At 47.6% G+C, this 19,045-nt stretch overlaps 1 protein-coding gene across 3 annotated transcripts in view; it reads right to left on the reverse strand.

Moving 5' to 3' along the window:
* Positions 1–19,045, reverse strand: part of TRAK1 (trafficking protein, kinesin binding 1) — a 92,132-nt gene that overhangs the window by 47,104 nt on the left and 25,983 nt on the right. Inside the window, exon 1 of one of the 3 annotated variants that reach the window (XM_006892991.1) lies at positions 17,420–17,657. The exons of 1 other annotated variant lie outside the window; for it this stretch is intronic. In XM_006892991.1, coding sequence (XP_006893053.1) covers positions 17,420–17,483 — 64 coding nt within the window. In that variant the 5' untranslated portion in view covers positions 17,484–17,657. Of the gene's footprint in view, positions 1–7,010; positions 7,123–17,419; positions 17,658–19,045 lie in introns of those variants that run through there. One more of the 3 variants, XM_006892990.1, reaches the window with a different exon arrangement.

Consider the following 19,045-nt stretch of genomic DNA (forward strand, 5'->3'; position numbering starts at 1 on the left):
AAAAATCCCCACTGAAGTGTCCACTTATAATTTTTAGCTCCCACAGTTGTTTTTTAAAGTTACCAAATAGCATGCAAACAGGCGTGTCTACAAAGGCAAGACACAAGAAGTCAGCACAGCATGACTAACGTAAATGAAGACAGTAAGAGATAAGTAGGCACAAAAGGTAATCCTGCAACAAGAAAAAGAACAAACAACAACTTATGAGTGCTGCATAGGCGAATATGTATGTGAAATAGGTGAAGGAGGCTGCACAAGAGTACATCTGAGTATGTGTGTATATATATGTGTGTATATTTTTAGGGAGCTCTGGTGGCCTAGGGGCAAGAAGCTGTGCTGCAATCCCGAAGTCATATGGTTCAAATCCAACAGCTGTTCTGTGAGAGGATGGGTAATCTGCTCTCATGTAATTAACTGCCTCTGAAACCCCCCCAGCCCCGAGGGTCAGCTATGGATTAGTTCCGACTCAATGGTACACAACAACATACATGCATATGGTTATGTCTACCTACACATGTGTAAATGCTGCATGCACGCTCATATACAAGCGCCCATTATAGAAACCACTCAGACATCGGGACAAAGCTCCCAGACTTGAGGGCTAAGGAACACAGTTCTATATACCTAAGTCTGTTGGCAAACAGAGCTCAAAAAGTTAATCTTAGGATGTTCTAAGTCTTAACCTGGTGAGCAGTGGATATTGTCTTAAAAATCTGCAAGTGGATATCTACGAAGTAGCTACTGGTCTTTCCCCCACTTAGAACAAAGGACAAAGAAGTACACGAAGACTCAGGGGCAAAATCAGTCCAGAGGAGTAAACGATTCACCCCAACTACAGCCACCTCTAACCTGAGACAAGAAGAGCTACATGGGGCCCAGTTACCTGCTGGCCATGCTGATCAAGACGCCAGCACACAATCCTGAGTACAAATGGAGAGGAAAATTTAAAAAAAAAATCAAACTTAATGGTCTACAAGAGAATACAGGAATTCCTAGTGACCTAAGACAATCTTATAACTGGAAATTCAATGTGCACCTGGAATCCCAAAGGCATGCAGTTCAAATCCACCAGCTGCTCTGTAGGAGAAGGATGGGTAATCTCCTTCCATGTGATTTACTAGCTCTGAAAACCTGCTGGAGGGTCAGCAATGGGTTGGTCTGACTCGACAGCACACGTTGACAACTACTCTATCACAGGTCTTTAACAGGTGTAAGTCTGACTTGATAACACCTCACAATGACACATCTCATCACTGCAGGATAAGCAAGTGTGCCAGTGAGTCTCCCCACTCTTCCCTCCAAGTCTTCTTGCCCCAAAAGCAGCCACCTAGACTGACGCATTGATGCTAGAGCCCAATGTCGCACAGAGAGGTGATGGAGTGGAAAGGTGTTGAGAGAGAGGCGCCTTCACAGAAAGGCATCGCCCCTTTCTTCGGCTGCTGCTCAGGTGCTCGGATCTCCCGAGGAAGCGAAGGCTGTGATGCTGTGAGGCCTTCACGTCATTCTGGGACTAGTGCCACGCCTGGCAGCTGTCAACCTAGGACCGCCAGACCATGGCCCCGTCTCTGAGCTGGCTTGAGTCTCTTCAGCACTCATATTGCACAAGCAGGAGCTGACCATCACAGAGGATTAAAATCAATGCCCTCGTTACGGCAGCCAGTGTAAATGTTGAATGTCTCTGGCCTGGTCTGTTTGTAACGTCAACATCAGGGGCTTCATCTGCAGTGTGGATGCTGGTGGACCTGCCAAGCTGGAGGGCTGATCCCCTGATACAGCTATCAGCCACTTCAGCTCAGGAGAAAAAAGCGGAAGCAGAGAAAAAAGCCCCAGAAGAATCGGATGATGAGGTGGGATTTGGTCTTATTAACTGAACTCCCTTTATAACAAGGGAGTTCTGGTGGCCTAGTGGTAAGGAGCTGTACTGCAATCTCAAAGGCACATGGTTCAAATCCACCAGCTGCTCCATGGGAGAAAGATGGGCAATCCTGTCTTGTGCAATTTACTGCCTCTGAAAACCCACTGGACGATCAGCTTTGGCTTGGTTCTGACTCAATGGCAAATAACAACAACAACTACCTTTTTGTAACATGTCGATAAAATGCTAAACTCTAGGGGGGAAAAAACCAAAACAGAAAGGCATCAAGTCAGCCACTGCGGTCTTCAGCCAGACGTGAACGAGCAGGCCTCATCTGTCAATGCCAACTGCCAGTCCTCACATGGAAAGGCGCAGGTTTGTCCTGACTACCTGTGTTGGCTTCAGATGAACAGGTGCAAGAAAGCCTCAGGGACAGTGACAACACAGGGCGCCCGCTACAGCGGTCACCACCTACATATCCGTGGTCTCCAGTCTCTCTATCAGGAGGACAAAGGTGAGCATACTTGCCAAGAACTGACCATGCATGTCTGGTCACGTTTATTTGCTCATCGATATCATGATGATGTTTAGTGTGACCACTCGCGGGCTCATTCTTCCTTGCCAAAGTGGGCTGCGAACAGGGCACGAAGACAAGTCATTTATTTTAAGAGGCAGGGAAGAAGACATGAAATGACTCTTACGGAGTGTCTACAACATGCCAGCTGCTGTCTTGAGGGTTTTGTAAATGTTTATTTAAATTCAGAACACCACCATGACAAATATAGTTTTAAAACATTTATTTCACTTATTTTCCGCCTAACAAATCAGGCACACAGAGAAACTGAGATGCCAAGGAGCTTGTTCAAGGTCAGGTACGGAATAACTATGGACTTAAGCTCAGGACTGGTAGAGGCGGTAATCTCCGCACCCTCCAGGGCTAGGGCACCCAGCCCTATTCTATGGTGGTCATTTATCACTAGGACACATAACGTTGTTGTTGATTGCCACTGAGTCGAGCATGACTCACAGCGACTCTATGAACAAAAGTCCTGATGCGTTTCCATAACTATCATCATTTTTCCAAGTTCATAGAGTTTCCAGATGCATGTGGTTTAGGAAGTGGATGCCACTCCTGCTTCCAAACCAGTTTTACAACTGGGAGCTCCACCAAACACTGTTCACATTGGGAAACCATCCTGGTATTTGATACCCCAATGGTACAAGGTTCAGCGTCACAGCAAACCCAGGTTACTTCATACGTTGACAAAGAGTGATGTACAAAGTGGAAGAAAGAACAGCACTAGTAGTTTCATTTAGCAGTGGTTAAGTGTCGTCAAGTCAAATAAGACTGAGAGTAAGTTTTGCACAAAAGACCTGAACTCTGTTCTATAACTAACATAATTTCTGTACAGAACTATGTTCTAGAACTAAAATAATTTCTGTACATTTATAGAGTTTAAAGCATTTAGAGAGTTTGTAGAGTTTCCAGAGGCATCTAGTTTAGGAAGTGGATGCCATTCCTGCTTCCCAGCATAAATTAATCTGGAAGCTCATCCAAACACTGTACATAATGAATAACCATTATGGTATTTGACAAGACTATGGCACAATGTTCAGCATCACAGCAATGCCAAGTTGTTCAGTTGAGCAAACAGCAAAAGATTGCTGTATCATTTAAGGAATATTCATTCAAGCCACACCTTTGAGCAGAACTCCACCCTAGGCAAAGGCTTAAGGACAGCAGCTCTTGGGGTGAAAACAACAGTAATATACATCAAACATGACCCCAGAAACTTCCCTTACGTGCCCATCAGGACTGTCATCAGGATGCAAACAAGCAAGCAGCCAAGCTCCCACATAATACCTGGTAATAATGAGGGTCAGTGGTAGAACTGTCATCTTTCATGAAGAAGGTGCAGGTTTGATTCCCAACTGATGCATCCCAGGTGCAGCCACCACTCATCTGTCAGTGGAGGTTTGCATGTTGCTATAATGTGAAGAGGTTTCAGCAAACTTTTCAGACTAACATGGGACAGAGCAACAGACCAGATGACCGATTGGAAAACAACAGCTAGTGAAAGCCCATGGATGCCAGCTGACCGCAGGGATGGCCTGGGACTGGGCAGAGCTCCTTCACACTATGCGTGGAGGCACTACAAGTCACGGGCCAACCCAGTAGGGGCAAACAGTAACTCCATGATCCCCAACGTAGTGGTGCCCCTCGAAGTGCTCACCGTGTGCCCCAGACTCTGCACGATGCTTTACGTGCACCACCTCATTTGACGCATGGACCTGTACTTCAATTCTGTTCATGCTAATCCTAGAGGCTCAAACTCTGATAGGGTTTCCATGGATGCCAATCTGTCTAGATGTCGAGTGCCTCCTCCTTCTCCCTGGATCAGCTGGTGGATTCAAACCGCTGCCCTTTTGGTTGTCAGTCCAATGCTTAATGTGCCAGGTCACCACAATTCCTCGAAAATTTTTCAGACATGGAAACAGTGCCAAGCTCACAGAGCTATTAGGACAGATCTGTCTGATTCCAAAATAGGCACTCTTAGCCACTCATTTGTTAAGTAAATAAGTGAGTTCTACCCTTGAGGAAGTCTGGGCATAAATGAGAAGGTAGGACACATACAGGTGACCATACTACAGACAAGCAAGCAGGAAGCACCCCATAAGAGACATTAAACTACAGATGACCAGAGGACAGGTCCTAAAGTGCAAAGGGACAACCTACTCTATAGCGCAGAGCAGAACTGTCCCATAGGATTTAGGGGGCTCTAAATCTTTATGGAGACAGACAGCCACATCTTTCTCCCGTGAAAGGACAATGGGCTTGAACTGCTGAGCGTGAGGTTAGCAGCTGCCCTCTCTAATCACTGTGCTGTTAGGGCCTCTTCTGAACAAAAAGAAGGCCCCACAAGACGTGTATCATGGTGTGTTCCCCCGTGGTAGTCCTAGGTACCCACACTTCACCAGGAGAACCATTCAGAACACCTGCGTAGGGTAACCATGGAGACCAAGAACCAAACCCAAACTGGACACCGAGATAACAAAATGTACGAGCAGACAGACCTTTGTAACCACGCTGAGGTCATGTCTGATAAGCAGCGTCCTTCCTCATGGAAAAAGTTATGGACCATGGCCCTCCAGGGCTGCTCCTCACAGAGAAGCAACAGACAGAGAAACAAGGGTCAGGCCCCCAGGGAGCGTTCTCCGAGGCTGCTGTCCCCACTGCACAATCACCTCCAGGATTCCACACACCCCAGGGGGACCGGCCACAGGTGCCTCCTCCACCACTTGCACGTTCTGGACTGCACTCTCTCTCTCTACCTCCCCTGGGCAGCGAGGGCCTGCAGTCCAGGAGCTCCCGCTCAGCTACAGAGTGAGCTGGATTGGTGTGGCTTAGCGTGCTTCCCCCTGGAACCAGCTGGAGAACCTGGCAGACCCAGCAGGGAACACCCGCTGGACAAGAGGGTAGCCTGGCCACTCCATCAGGCTCTGGGCAGTCCAGATAGTAATTTGTAGTTAATGCTCAACCCTTGGAAACTGCTAAGGAGTGACTCCTGCATCTGTGTATCAGGGGGCCAAGCCCTGCCAATGAGAACTCATTCAACACATTAGCTGATTCCAACTTACAGGGACCCTCCACTGAGACTGTAACCTCCACTGAGACTGTAACCTCCACCGGGTTTCTGAGGCCGTAACCGCCACTGGGTTTCTGAGGCTGAAACAGGATGAGACGGCTCAATTTCTGAGGTGGATTTAAACAACTGGAAATGTTGACTTTACTATCCGCAGACAGATACCCTATGGACTATGCTGCCAGAGCTCCCCATGTCAACAGAACTAACTGTAACCCACGGCCCATCCGAAAAGGCTTTCAATCCTGCCACCTCCAGAGAAACAGGCTTGCTCCAGAGACCTACAGGACATTCAGTGTCCAAACACCCCAAAGACTCCTTTCTCTGCACTACGACCTAGAGCTCCCAGAGCTCTCAGAGGCCCAAACCAGTAAACTCACAACAGACTTGTCACCAACCCCTCAGCTTCACCCCTCAGCGTGTGGATAATGCTTTAACACCTCCCTCAAAGGAACACCCCGTGATAAAGCAGCATGTGGGTTCTGCTAGAAATATTTCCAAGTTGTGGGATATTCGGGGGTTTTGAAAAATCCCCACCTCAAGTCCATACACTGTTGCCAAGTCAACTGTAATTCACAGTGACCCTCTAAGTCGGAGGAGAGCTGCCCACAGGCCGGACAAGGCTGTCAGTCTTGAGGAAGCAAGGCTACTTTATCAAGCTCCCTCACAGTGTTCGATGGCTTTGAACTGCCAGCCTTGAGGTTGGTACTCCAAGCACTGTCACCACTATGCTAACAGACTCCTAATTTCAAGTTGTCACGAGTAAAAATTTATTTTGTTATAAATAGATAGCTAGATATATAGATAGATAAATAAATAAAACAAAGGGAGCTCTGGTGGCCTAGTGGTAAGACGCTGCACTGCAATCCCAGAGGTATGCGGTTCAAATCCACCAGATGCTCTGCTGGAGAAGGAGGGGGCAATCTCCTCCTGTACTAGTCAGATCTGATTTGACGGTGCACGTAAAAATAATACAATAAAAATTTAAAAAAATAAATAAATAAAACAAAACCCAGCACAAAACTATGTTCCCTTTAAAAACAACTCAATAGCATGCCAAAAGTCTTTCAGTCTCAAAAGGGGAAATGTTCTTAAAACAGAATGCTGGAGTGTCGCAAAGAAAAATAAACTACTGACATCTGCAGAGAGACAGGTCTCAAAGGCCTTAGTGGATCAAGGAAAGTCAGCCACAAACTCCACACATACATACACACACACACACGCTCAGATCCTGTTTGCATAAAGATCAGAAACAGGCAAGACAAGGTGACGGAAGTCAGGATGACAACGGGGTGAGGGCTGGGAAGGGGTCCAGGGGGCATTCCAGGGTGGCAGAAAAGCGGCTTCTCTCCAAACTGGCTTCTCGTGATGCCATTAAGCCATCCGCTTAAGGTCTACATACTTCAAGTTACACCTCAGTGAAAAGTAAAAGAGCCCTGACAAACTCCAACAGCCCCGCCTACGCGGACCCCAGCAGGACAAGCTTCTGAGTAACAAGGAGCAGAATTTACCCTCTTCCAAGAGGTCCAGGGCTTCCCGCAGCTCATCCTCGCGCTTCCTCTCTCTGCGCTTGCAGTCATACTCAAAACATTCCTCTTGCCCTCCCAGGTCTCTCTGGGACATTGCTGAAGTCACCCCAAGGCTGAAACATTGCCCAAGGGGGCTGCCCCTGGGGGAGCTCCGGGCCACCTGCCCGCAGGAGCCACTGGGGCCCTGGCCCATGGGGCACAGGCTGGGGCATGCCCCCACTCCCGGCGGCACTCAGCTGGGGCGAAGGGGCGTGCACAGAGCCATTCGCCAGCATTACCCAGGAAGGGCGACCTGCGTCAGGGCGGGGCAGGGCAAAGCACCTGTCGGAATGTGCCAAGGCCACCTGGCCAGGTAAAGTCCATGTAGAGGAGGAGGGGGCAGGCAGGTGCAGCTCTCAGCCCTTGGATCTAGGCCCTCCCCCAGGAGCAAGACAGTGGTAGCTTCCTGGGAGTCTCATAGCAACAGGGCAAATCAGCCGGAGCTTTAAGCAGATCCACCTGTCTGAATGGGAAGGCGGGGGCGGCCCAGGTGAACACTGAACCAGGCATAGGTGGGCATGTGTGGGAGCCCCAGACACATCTGACTGTGACCACAGCTGATGAAAGCACCCAACTGGGAAGGAAATTATTCTCCTGACTTACAGGAAAAAGGGGCGGGGGGTGGGTGGCAGGCTTCTTTCTCGTCTTCATTTGGCAATAATAAATCCCACTTCTCAAATTCACTGTTATCAAGTTGCTTCTGACTCCTGATAAGACTACAGGACAGAGCAGAACTGCCCCATAGGAATGCCAAGCCTGTAACCCTTCACAGATGCGAACTGCCTCATAATTCTTCTACGCAGCAGCAGCTGGGTTTGAACCGCCAACCACTGAGTTAGCAATGAGGAGCTTCGACACTACGCCCCCTCTCGCTACATCTGCTATATAAGAACATTTTACAAATCCACTCTCACCTTGTATTTTTTGTTTTCACAATCAAAGCTCTCTTCTAATCACTAGGATAAGACCAGGGGGGCACCAAAACCAAAATCCAAAGGTAATAAACAAGTTACAATGTTGTCTTGGGGGCAGGAACAACAAAGCTTTTAACAAAGTTTTAATTTCCTATCTCGATACAACTCCTTTGTGCTGCCTACAAGACTGGAGACAGCAAGGTGATGAAATCCACAGAGAGGCGGACGGAGGGTCCCAGCATGGGTCCCTCAGAATCACAACCCATTCCATTGTCTCAGTGGTTCAATGTTTCACTCCTAAAAGCTCTACCAGGAAGCCTATTCCTCCCCTCTGTCAAGGCACCTGCCCCAGGTAACCAACCGAGACTTTCAGTATTAGAAGATCAGGATGAAGAAGGCTCTGCCCACATTCAGGGGATATAGCACGTTCATCTTCCAATCCCCAGGCCTGAGGATTCTGCTTAAATGCAAAATCAAATCCACGTCGATTCTGACTCACCCCCTGCTTTTGAGGGGGACTCAGAACAGACCCTCCTCTGGGTTTCCAAAGCTGTAAAACACATGGGAGGGAGTCCTGGTGACCCAGGGGTAAGTTGTTGCACTGCCAACCCAAAGGCATACAGAGTTCAAATCCACCAGCTGCTCAGAGTGGGAAAGGCACTTAATCGCCTGGGAGGAGACAGCCAATCTTTCTCCTGTGGAGCAGCTGGTGGATTCAAACTGATTTCTTTGGAGCTTGCAGCCCAACTCCTCCCCACTAGGCCACATAAACAGGAATACAAAAGCTGATTTGATAATGAGAAAATACTCCCTTACATGATTTTACAGATAACGGAGTTGTTTATACCCGTCTTTCAATTCATATCCAGGCTATTCTTAGCAGAACATCCTTGTATTACGTAATAAAAATTGGCAACAGCAAGTTTTGGAACAAGGATCACTCCAGATGCCTTCTGTCACCCTGTTTCCCTGGATCTTGTCATTCCACAGGCTATTTTCATCTCTCTTCTCTTCTTCCACTAACCCTCTAGTCTCTCTCTCGGTTTTCTCCTCCCTCCCTCCATGCAGATGTGAGGGAATTCTCAGAGAGTCCTCTTGTCTGCAGCCATTTCCCAAGGTCTGAGGCAGAGATGGCCCAGAGAGCTGTCGCTTCCCTAAGAACCTGTCTTCTCTCAAATCCAAAGTAAATCAGACCCCCAAAGACCAGCAACAAAGCCTGGAGATTCCCGAGTCCCTGGAACGGCCTGGACATGGAGCTGATGGCCAGAGAAGCTTCTCAGCCCTTGGAAAACAGTCACGTGGAGGGAACTTACTGTGGACCAGGCACTGAGGCCAAAAGCAGGGAGTTAAATGCTCAACCTGGCTCTGAGACTGCCAGAAAGACCATTCAAAGGAGGATGCCAAGCTCTTCTGCTGGGCAGAGAGCTGGCCTTCTATGACTGTTACCCAACACACGGCCACAGAAGATGCTTCCCTAAACTAGGACCACTGGAGCTACCTTAATTAAAGCTGCATGCGTTGACTGCTACTAAGGGCAAGGTCAGTAGTTCTAACCCACTCTGTGGCTCTATGGAAGAACGCTCCCGTAAAGATGTAAAGATTGTTGTTGTTGAGTATCATCGAGTGGCAATTAATCACACAGAAGGAAGAGACGTCCATCCTTCTTCTACAGAACAGCTGGTGGATTCGAACCACATGCCTTTCAGGATTGCAGTGCAGTTTCTTATCACCAGGTCATCAGAGCTCCCTCCCTGCCTAGAAAATTCCAAGGAGCAGTTCCACTCTGTCACAGAAGTCACCCTGAGTCAAAGTTGACTCAACAGCCTCTAATCAAGTTAAATACAAATCTAAAAATCGGTTCCTTGGTTAAACAAGCAGTGAATGCTTCAGAGCATCCCGTAGCCTGCGGGCACCACGCTGAAGAGCACGGATTTAAGCACTCCCATCACTGTACAGAGTTCTATTGGAGAGCACAACTTCAAAGGTCGTCCCTGATTTTCAAGATAAGAGCTTTATTCCTTCCTTGGCCTCCACACCCTGTGTTCCCGGCCTTATTTCCACCCACCACACTCTTCCTCCAGTCCCTCCTTCAAAACAGACTTGCTCAGCCCCTTCTGCTGGGTCAAGTCATTCTGCAGGAAATGCCTATTTCCTTTCTATCTGGCGACATCTTTTACCTGAATCCTTCTAATTTTTCAAGGTCTTGGGCACACACACCCCTCCAGCATGGCTCACCAAGTTTTTTCTCCCTTAATTCATCCCACCCACTCCTCCTTTCACCCCAGCACATCTGCTCCCCACTGCTCTTTCCAGTCTATTTCTCTGCTAATTGGGAGCAGAACTGGGCCATTACTGAGGGTCATTTCCCCAAAGACCTCACTTATGTCATTAAACAATAAAAGAATCACGATGCTCCAAATCCTGGGCTCTGGGCTGGCTCTCACCCTCTCGTCAGCTATCTCGTCTATTAAAGGAATGATCTCAACTATCAGAGTGCCATGTAGCACTGTGGTGAAGGCATCTGGCTGCTAAGGAAAGGTCAGTGGTTCAAACTCAGCAACCACTTCATAGGAAAAAGATAGGGTGACTCTGCTTTCTTAAAGATTTCTAGCCTTGGAAACCTACTCTATCCTCTACAGGGTTTCTATATGAATCAGAACTGACCTGAGGGCAGCGAGGTGAGTTTCTCTCTACTCTATGCATACCCTAGCGGTGAAGTGGTGAGGCCCTTGGAGGTGACCCAAAACCTCAGTGGTTTGAACCTACCAGCTGCTCCTCAGAAGAGGACACAGTGGTCTGTTTTACAAAGTCCACAGCCTTGGAAACCAAGTGAGGCAGTTCTAGCCATCCTACTGGGCTGTTACGAATTGAAACTTATTTGACTGCAATGGGTTGGGTTTGGGTTTTTATCTCTACTTGGGAGTCTCCAGTGGTACAAATTGTTGACATGCTTAAATGACTGATGTACCTGGCTGCTGATTTAGAGGTGCTATGTTGGAATCCACCCCAAAGGCCCCTTAGAAGAAAAGCCTAAAAGATCTACTGCTAAAAAGCTCGCTTCTGGAACTCGTTCTCTTCTGGCAAAAGGACGTGGCAGGTCTGAGCTTGTAGCTACTTTGGTACAAAGGACATTATTGATGGGGACAGTTCCCCTTTATGAAGTGGAGAGAAGTCAGACTCAAGCCCTACGTTGCATCTCCTCCTTTCTCACTAAACATTATATAAAACTGTATCGCTATTTAACTCCTCTTTAAAAACACAAAGCAACAATGAAATTGGGGTAAGTGTTGTTCAGCGGAGTGTTATGTCTGTCTAGGAAACAGTCTGTCCCTGAGTCCAAAAGCTCATCACTCAACAAACAGGAGATGTTAGTATGACGCCCTGCTTGCCATTTAGGGAAGCAAGGTGCAAGAAAATGAAGAAATCATTTCAAAAGCCTAATTAACAGTATGTCAATTAATACTGAAAGGGCCTCTAATAAGAGTTCACCCACTCCACTACTCTGCCCTGGTTATTTATCAAAGAATAACATTCTGAGGTCACTGCCATGAGGAGAGTGGCAGAGGGCTCACGTCACTGCCCTTGAACACTGTCAGGGATTTGGGGTCAGAAGTCCTTTGCACACTCCAGTGAAAATTTACCTAACAGTCTGTTACCACTTATAAAAACTCAGGATCAACCAGACCATCTCATGTCCCGAGATTCTCATCCTCCAGTATGAAAGAAGATGAAAGAAGGGGAAATGACAACACATTTCATCATAAAAGAAACCAAGGCAAGAAAGAGGCGGTGAACTTACTGGGGGGCCAATGAAATGGCTCTGACTCACGGTCAACTAAGAACCAACTCACAGCAGCCCCTCCAATGGGTTTTCAGAGACAGTAAATCGCACAACAGGAGACTGTACCTCTTTCTCCTACAGAGCAGCTGGTGGATTCTAACCTTGCCTCTGGGTTGGCAGCACAGTTTCTTACCACTAGGCCACCAGATGCATAATATACGTTAATATGTGTCAAGGTATTTGTACATGTTTAAATTCTGCAAAAAACATCACTGCCAGAGAATTCCAAATCCACAATTCCATACTGTCCCACAGGATTTCCAAGATTGTAAATTTTCACAGGTAGACAAAGCCTCATCTTTGACCCTCGGAGCACCTTGTGAATTCAAACCACCAACCTTTTACTTTGCTGTCTAACACTGAATCCACAGTGCCATGAGAGAGTGTCCTTTTAAACCTGTTGGCGTGTGCTGTCAAGTTGGAATTGAACCCTAGCCGACCCTTCAGCATGTTTTCAGAGGCAGTAAATCGCACGGGAGGAGACTGCCCATCCCTCTCCTGTGGGGGCTGCTGGTGGATTCGAACTGCATGCCTTTGGGATTGCAGTTTCTTACCTCTAGGCCATGGCGACCCTATGTGCCATAGAACTAGGTCCTGCCTGATCCCCTCCAGCCTCACCGTCTGCTATGCGTGAAGCCCATTTTTGCGATCACCATGTCAATACATCTCTTTCTCATTGACTTCTACTTTTCTAAACAAGATGCCCTTCTCCAGGGACCGACACTTTTTGCTAACATGCCCTGAACATAATATATACATGGTTCAAAATACTAGCTGTCTTTTCAAAGGTTTTAAAAATTTAAGAAAAGAACTTAATAAGTTCTATTTCATGACCAAACTAAATCTAAGAAAATTAAAAGATGCACAGACCCAATTCTTCACCTTTTCGAAGAGTTTCTCCTTTATTTACACCCTTCATGGTGGTCTCATCAATGGCTAATTCCTATTTTCCAGATGGAGAATTGAGTTCTCAGGGGTTTGGCCAAGATGTGCCCAAGCCTCACGGCCTTCTTATTTCTAGAACACCCCAAAAATGTACTGTTTCTTTAACGTACAGTTATATATTTGAATCAAGCCTTTCTGAAAACTGAGAACACTTTACATTCTATAAACACACTTTACATTTTCACTTTTAGTCAAAAAACAAGATTCCCCCAAGGGTCAGTGTTGTGTACCAGAGAGTCGGAGCCGACCCATAATGGACCCTCCAACGAGTTTTCAGAGGCAGCTTATTGCAGAGCAGCTGGTGGATTCAAACTGCGTGCCTTTGGAATTGCAGCACAGTGTCTTACCACTAGGCTACCAATTCTACTTACACCAAAGATCTAAAGGATTCTTTTTCTGACCCCCACGCCCGGGGCTGGTTTCCATGAGGGTTCCAACAAACAGGTCCTTCCTGTTCAGTCACAAGCATAAATCTGCAGTATGTGAATGAACCGGAACAGTAATTCGAATGGGAAAAATCAGAGGTCGCAACCCTGCAAAAATCTCCCCCTCAGAAAACAAGGGCAGCTTTCTAGTTGCATAGCAACCAAATCACTTGTGGGGGAGTGGTGCCCACTCAACAATGGTGGCTGACCAAGCAGATTCAAACGTGTGTCAGTCATCTCCACATTTCTGCTGATACTGCAGCTCATGAACTGGGCTCCTGAAGGTGTCACTTCACCTAGCCCGAATCCCCCAGCCCAAGGCTTCAATCTGTTCCTTCCCATTTTCATTCTACTTCACCCTAATTTTTATTTTATTTTTTCACATTAACCCTGTTCCCTTTGCTTCCTCAGCCATGACTAAATGGGTCTGAACCCCTCCCAAGACCTGGTTCCCACTGACATTAGCATAATGTTTCCAAAACTTGTCTGACAAAAACATTTGAAGCCTGTGATTTCACCAGAGCTCCAGGGACTCTGAGCACTGTCCTTCTGAATAGGCCCCTCTGCTGTTGTCGCTGATCTGTCAAGTTCTAGAAGCTCTCAACAGGAACAAGGGGACACACAGGACCTAAGTAATCATGACCTTGTTTGTGTTTAAACTGGAAACACTGAACAGGTAGGTGGAAATCTGAGAAGGCCATTGTTGAACTGTGTTGCCCACAAGCTATTTACCTGAAAGATTACTTTCAGGTGTTGAGCAACGTCTTGTGTTATTTTCCCAGTTTCTAACTACATGAAGTTCCTGCTAGGATATCTGTCTGTCTCTCTGGCTGTCTCATTTTAGAAGGCAGATATAAAATGGCAGGATAAGGCTCCCACACCTAAAACTGATACATAGATAGAAACTATTATTCAACACTGAACAAAGCTGGTTTGGTTTTTTCCCTCCAGATCAATCAAGTTCCTCTGAGCTTCAAAGAACAAACAGCAAAACTCAATTCTAGCTATTTTAAAAAAAAAATTGTTTTTACATTTTATACTGGTTTATTTACAAAAATTTGAATACATTATTTTTCACACCAGATCTTTCCCATTTCCTTCATCCCTGCCACCCTGCATCCATCAAACCATGTGACCCATGATCAATTTTAGCTTCTAGAGAGTGGCCTTGATAGTTCACAGTCTCTACCTCCATCCATACAACCTTACTTCCAGTGTCGATGCTGCAACTTAATTGTGAGTCACTGACTCTGATATAAATGATGATGTCTGCATCTTTTTCAAGAGAATCTGACTCACTTTTTGTTGCCAGGGTATGTAAGGTCCACTAGCAGTTTTTTTAGTAACAATCCAAGTGAAAAAATGATGTTGAAGTGAGGTAACACCATGTCTGTGTTCCTAACAGGCTCCCTCACCCAAAACGCTGGGCTTCAAAAACCAAGCCAGACCAAGCCTGCTGTCATCTGACTGACGACTCCTTCCTTTCCCAGAGAAGAAATGCTACAGCCTTGACTGTAACTGCAACAAAGAGGAGCCCTGGTGGCTCTGTGCATTACATGTTGAGCTGCTAACCTAAAGGTCTGCAGTTCAAAGCCACCAGTTGCTCAGTGGGATAAAGATGGGCAATCAATTCCCGTAAAGAATCTGAAAACCCTGGAAGGTTGCTATCAGCTGGAATAAATTTGAGGGCAGAAAGCCTAGTTTTGAATTTTAACAGATGCAGATAAGAAGGTCTTTCTTCCAAAACAGCACAGGGTGTGTCTGAATCCTTTGGCAAGAGCTGTAAACCACAGGCAGCACCCAGGATCCCGGGAGGGTGAGGAGTGCGGGATGAAAGGACTTTGCAAATTCTCCGGCTGAAGGTGCTTACAAACAGGCAAATTTCATTTCCAAACTAACTTGCCTGAGGCCAGAGAAAAGCAGCCAAACCCAAGTCCACTGCCACACAGTGTGGCAGCCCTCCACCTGGCCATAAATCTTAAGGGGAGGATGCCGCCCATTGTACAGGTGATGAGCAGATGGTGGGTTCAAACCACTGACCTTTTCGTTAGCAGCCCAACTCAGGGAGAAGGGAGGAAAAAATGTTATGTCTAAATCAGAAACTACAAAAGCACCATAAACTTCAAATCCGTCCTTTTGTACATTTCCTAAACTAGTTTATTTCTGGGCTTCTGTTCCTTGTACTCCCTGTTTTTCAACGACAACTAGGATTAGGAATCTGCCACACCCCTCAGCAAATTCTGTCCCAACAGCCTTCTCTCTTTCACCCCAAATGGGTGGAGGATGAAGGGTGAGAATTTTGTCCAGCACACATTCAGAATGTCACAGAAATCCACACGTATTTACCCTCGGTCAGCTGAATCTCCTCTTCCATCCTCCTCTGCTCTTAAAGGAGAAATCAGAGTGTCTCAGGACCACAAGACTCAACTGAGGAACAGCCAGGTAAGAATATCCCCCCACCGACAGATGCCAAGATAAGAGTAGGCCTCCTCCGGCCCTTTGAATCCACCACGGCAAGTGCCTGGCTTCATTTCCACAGGCCGGGCTGTGAAGAGAGCTGGGCCGTGTGGCAACTGGGTCAAGAGAGTAAGGCATCGTCCTCCTCCACTTCTCAGGTGTCATCTCTCCATCTCTAGGCCATGGCCACGCCCAATGGGTCCACGCACCCACACCCCGTGTGACAGGCACTCGGAGGTAACCCATGCCTTTCCATCTAATAGTACCTGGAGGATGTATTCAATTACTCACTCTTGAAAGTTATGAGCCCCCAATCACCAAGGAAACTTGAACACGTCAAAGATGGTCTACAAAAAGAACAAGGCTGCCCTCTGTTTCTTCGAATCCGGTTAATAGGATAGGAGCTCCCTTCAGGAATGGAGACATCCATGAAAAAAAGAGACTTCATATATCCTGTCCTCTGAAGACCCTGGGAGCCACTACTGCTACCATTACTCGAAGGAACACAACATGACACTATCTTCATCTAACCCTGAGGGCAGAGAGGGCTTTAGCATTTAGGACCTTGAAATAACACTCTTTGCTCAAGCCTCGTGGGCCCCCTCCAGGCAGAAATCAGAAGATAAAACCAGATAATTATGGAGTTCTCCAGCTTCCAAGTAGGCCAGCTCCCAGGCTGTTGCATCATTCAAGTTGATCAAATGTAGTCACGGTGAAAACCATCTCAAAGTCCAGAGTCAATGAAAAGAAACAGTTACCTGAGCCATTAGTGGCTCATGTGGGTTTAGGGATGACACACCATCACCAGAGAACAGCCCCTTACAGCAAATATATTGTCCACCAATTCTTCCCGCCACCTCAAACCCCCACCCCATCACGACAAAGGTAAGTTATTTCAGGGCCCTTTAAAAAAAAAGAAATTGAAGGAGGCAGCTGAACTGTGCCCTTTTCAATGCTGAGACCCAGCACCCAGCAGTCCCGGAGGGTGACCTCCCTGGAATTGCACCTTGATGCAATTTTCACTGGCCTCATCCCTGGGAGATCTGTTCGGGCCACACCATTCGGCCTCTGGTAGCTGCTTTCTAGAGTGCCACACCCTCCCTTCACAAACCTGGAATGTCAGGACACCTCTGCCCTTCCCCATGAGATAGATACATATATATATATTATGATTTTTTTTTAACCCAGCCATCAAAACATTGGAATCACCTGCTAAGAGCACAGCCTCTTCTGTCCTTCCCCTTGTGGTCCCCACAGCTCCCATGTCCTGGGCTCAGGAAAGGGCAGACTCCTGGGCCTGCTGCTCACAGGCAAGCCAGCTCCGGAGCAGAGCACGCTATGCCAGCCTCCGATGCCCACACGCTCCACAGCACAGAGGGCGGATCACACTGCTGGGCTTGCACGCGCACGCACACACGCATCAGCAGCCCACGGCTCAGCCCAGGGAGAATTCAATCCGATGCAATCACAACGCTGGCCCCAGCACACCAGAGACCATCCTGTCCCCCTCCTAAGAAAACGACCATGCTGACCGCAGAGGTGCCTTGCTGGAAAGAGCCCGGCCCACCTGCTGTCTCTTCCCCCCATGCCTTCAAAACGGTCACAGCCACTGCCATGCCTCCGCCACCAGAGATGCTATTTCCAGGGCCCCCGCCCTCGTGCCCGCCTCCCCAGGAAGGAAGAATTCGGGGCACCACCCTCGGGGGAGCCTCTCCGAGGGAGACAATGCCCCTTCACATCCCGCCCCAGTTCTGCAGGGGCCATAATTACCGTCTGAGCATTCTTCATAATACCAGTCTAGTTCATAATAATCCGCTTCAATGAATTTCTGCATAGTCAGTCTTCCTGCAGAGGAGGGAGCGGACTCCACGGCGCTGTCCACATCAAGTGAGGCGTTGCCATGCCTCCCTGCCCTTCCAGAACGCTGGGCAGGAGCGCGTCCCAGAGAACGCCAGGATGGACCTGTGCATTCTTAATGACAGTCTGGAGCCTAAGCAGAAAAGGAGCAGGGGAGGGGGAGGGGAAAAGGGAGGGGAGGGGGGAGTAGGAGGAGCAAAGAAGGAGGCAATTGGCAGAGCAATTGGGACCCTGGCAGTGCTGAGAAAGCACCACTGGACAGCAGCCCTGAATGGGAGTAGCCGGAATCGTCCTATCCAGACGCCCCGAGGGTGACGTCAGGGACACACACCACCACCCGGAGGTCTCACTCCAGTCTTGCCTTCAGCTCACCACTCATCTTTCAATCTAATGGTTGCCATAGAAATGGGCCGGCTTTGGGAAATGATGCAGACATGAAGGCTATGTCTTCTAAGGATGCTGTGAGTAGGAGCTGAAAGGTGCCAGGCAGGAGGAAAAAGGAGGTACAGGTGGGTGGGGACTGGGGGCTCACCCCATCACCCCCTTATTAGCTCCATTCTGGCCACAACAGAGAACAAATTTAGCACTTAAAGCACGCCTCCTTTTAAAATCTGCAAACCATGCTTTCAACCTGCCTTTGAACATCTTAAGATGCTCTGACCATTATTATTACCAAAAGGAAATGTAAATTATTTAGAAGATCGAGGCATTTCCACTAGGACATGGTACTAATCTCTCCTCATGCTTCTGCTCAAACTTCTGGAAAAATAGCCCGAAAAAGACCAGCAGAGAAGACTTCATTATAAAAAGGCTCCTGCAGTGTCAGGCACTGTTTCCTGGACACGAACACATGTGATCAGACATGGGAATGCACTCCAGGGGCACCAGCCCACCGTCAGGAGCAGAAGGCGAAGGGAAAGGGCTTTGGAACTTTAGAACTTTCCTTACAAAATACACCTGTAATGATTTCTTTAAAAATATAAAATTAACAGTGTTTCTATCTAGATGGTGGTTATATAAGTGTTTGGTGTGTCTGAAGTATTTCATTTCAAAAAAATCACAAGATACTGGAAAATTCACCTTGCAGCTTCAGGATTGCAGCACAGTTTCTTGCCACTAGGCCACCAGCGCAGTAATCCCAGAGGCACAGCAGTAATCCCAGAGGCACACAGTTCGAGGTCAACAACTGCTCTGTGGGAGAAGGATGGGCAATCTTCTCCTGTGTGACTAACTGCCTCTGAAAACCAGCCAGAGGGTCAGCTATGGGTCAGTTCCGACTCTACGGTACACAACAACCACAAACACAACAACTGGAAAATGATCCTATTAGATGCACTATAAGTTAGAGACCCCCATTCTCAGCACTACAGAGATTTGGGACTAGACAGTTCTGTGGTATGAGGGGAAGAAAGGGACCAGTTCTCTGCATTGAGACACAAATGCAGGTTATACACATGGACTTCACCTGATGGTATGCATAGGAATCAGATCGACTACATCTGTGGAAGGAACCGCTGGAGAAGCTCAATATCAGCTGTG

This window comes from Elephantulus edwardii, unplaced genomic scaffold (assembly GCF_000299155.1).
Source record: "Elephantulus edwardii isolate Elephantulus edwardi_28Jun2011 unplaced genomic scaffold, EleEdw1.0 scaffold00121, whole genome shotgun sequence".
Lineage (NCBI taxonomy): Eukaryota > Metazoa > Chordata > Mammalia > Macroscelidea > Macroscelididae > Elephantulus > Elephantulus edwardii.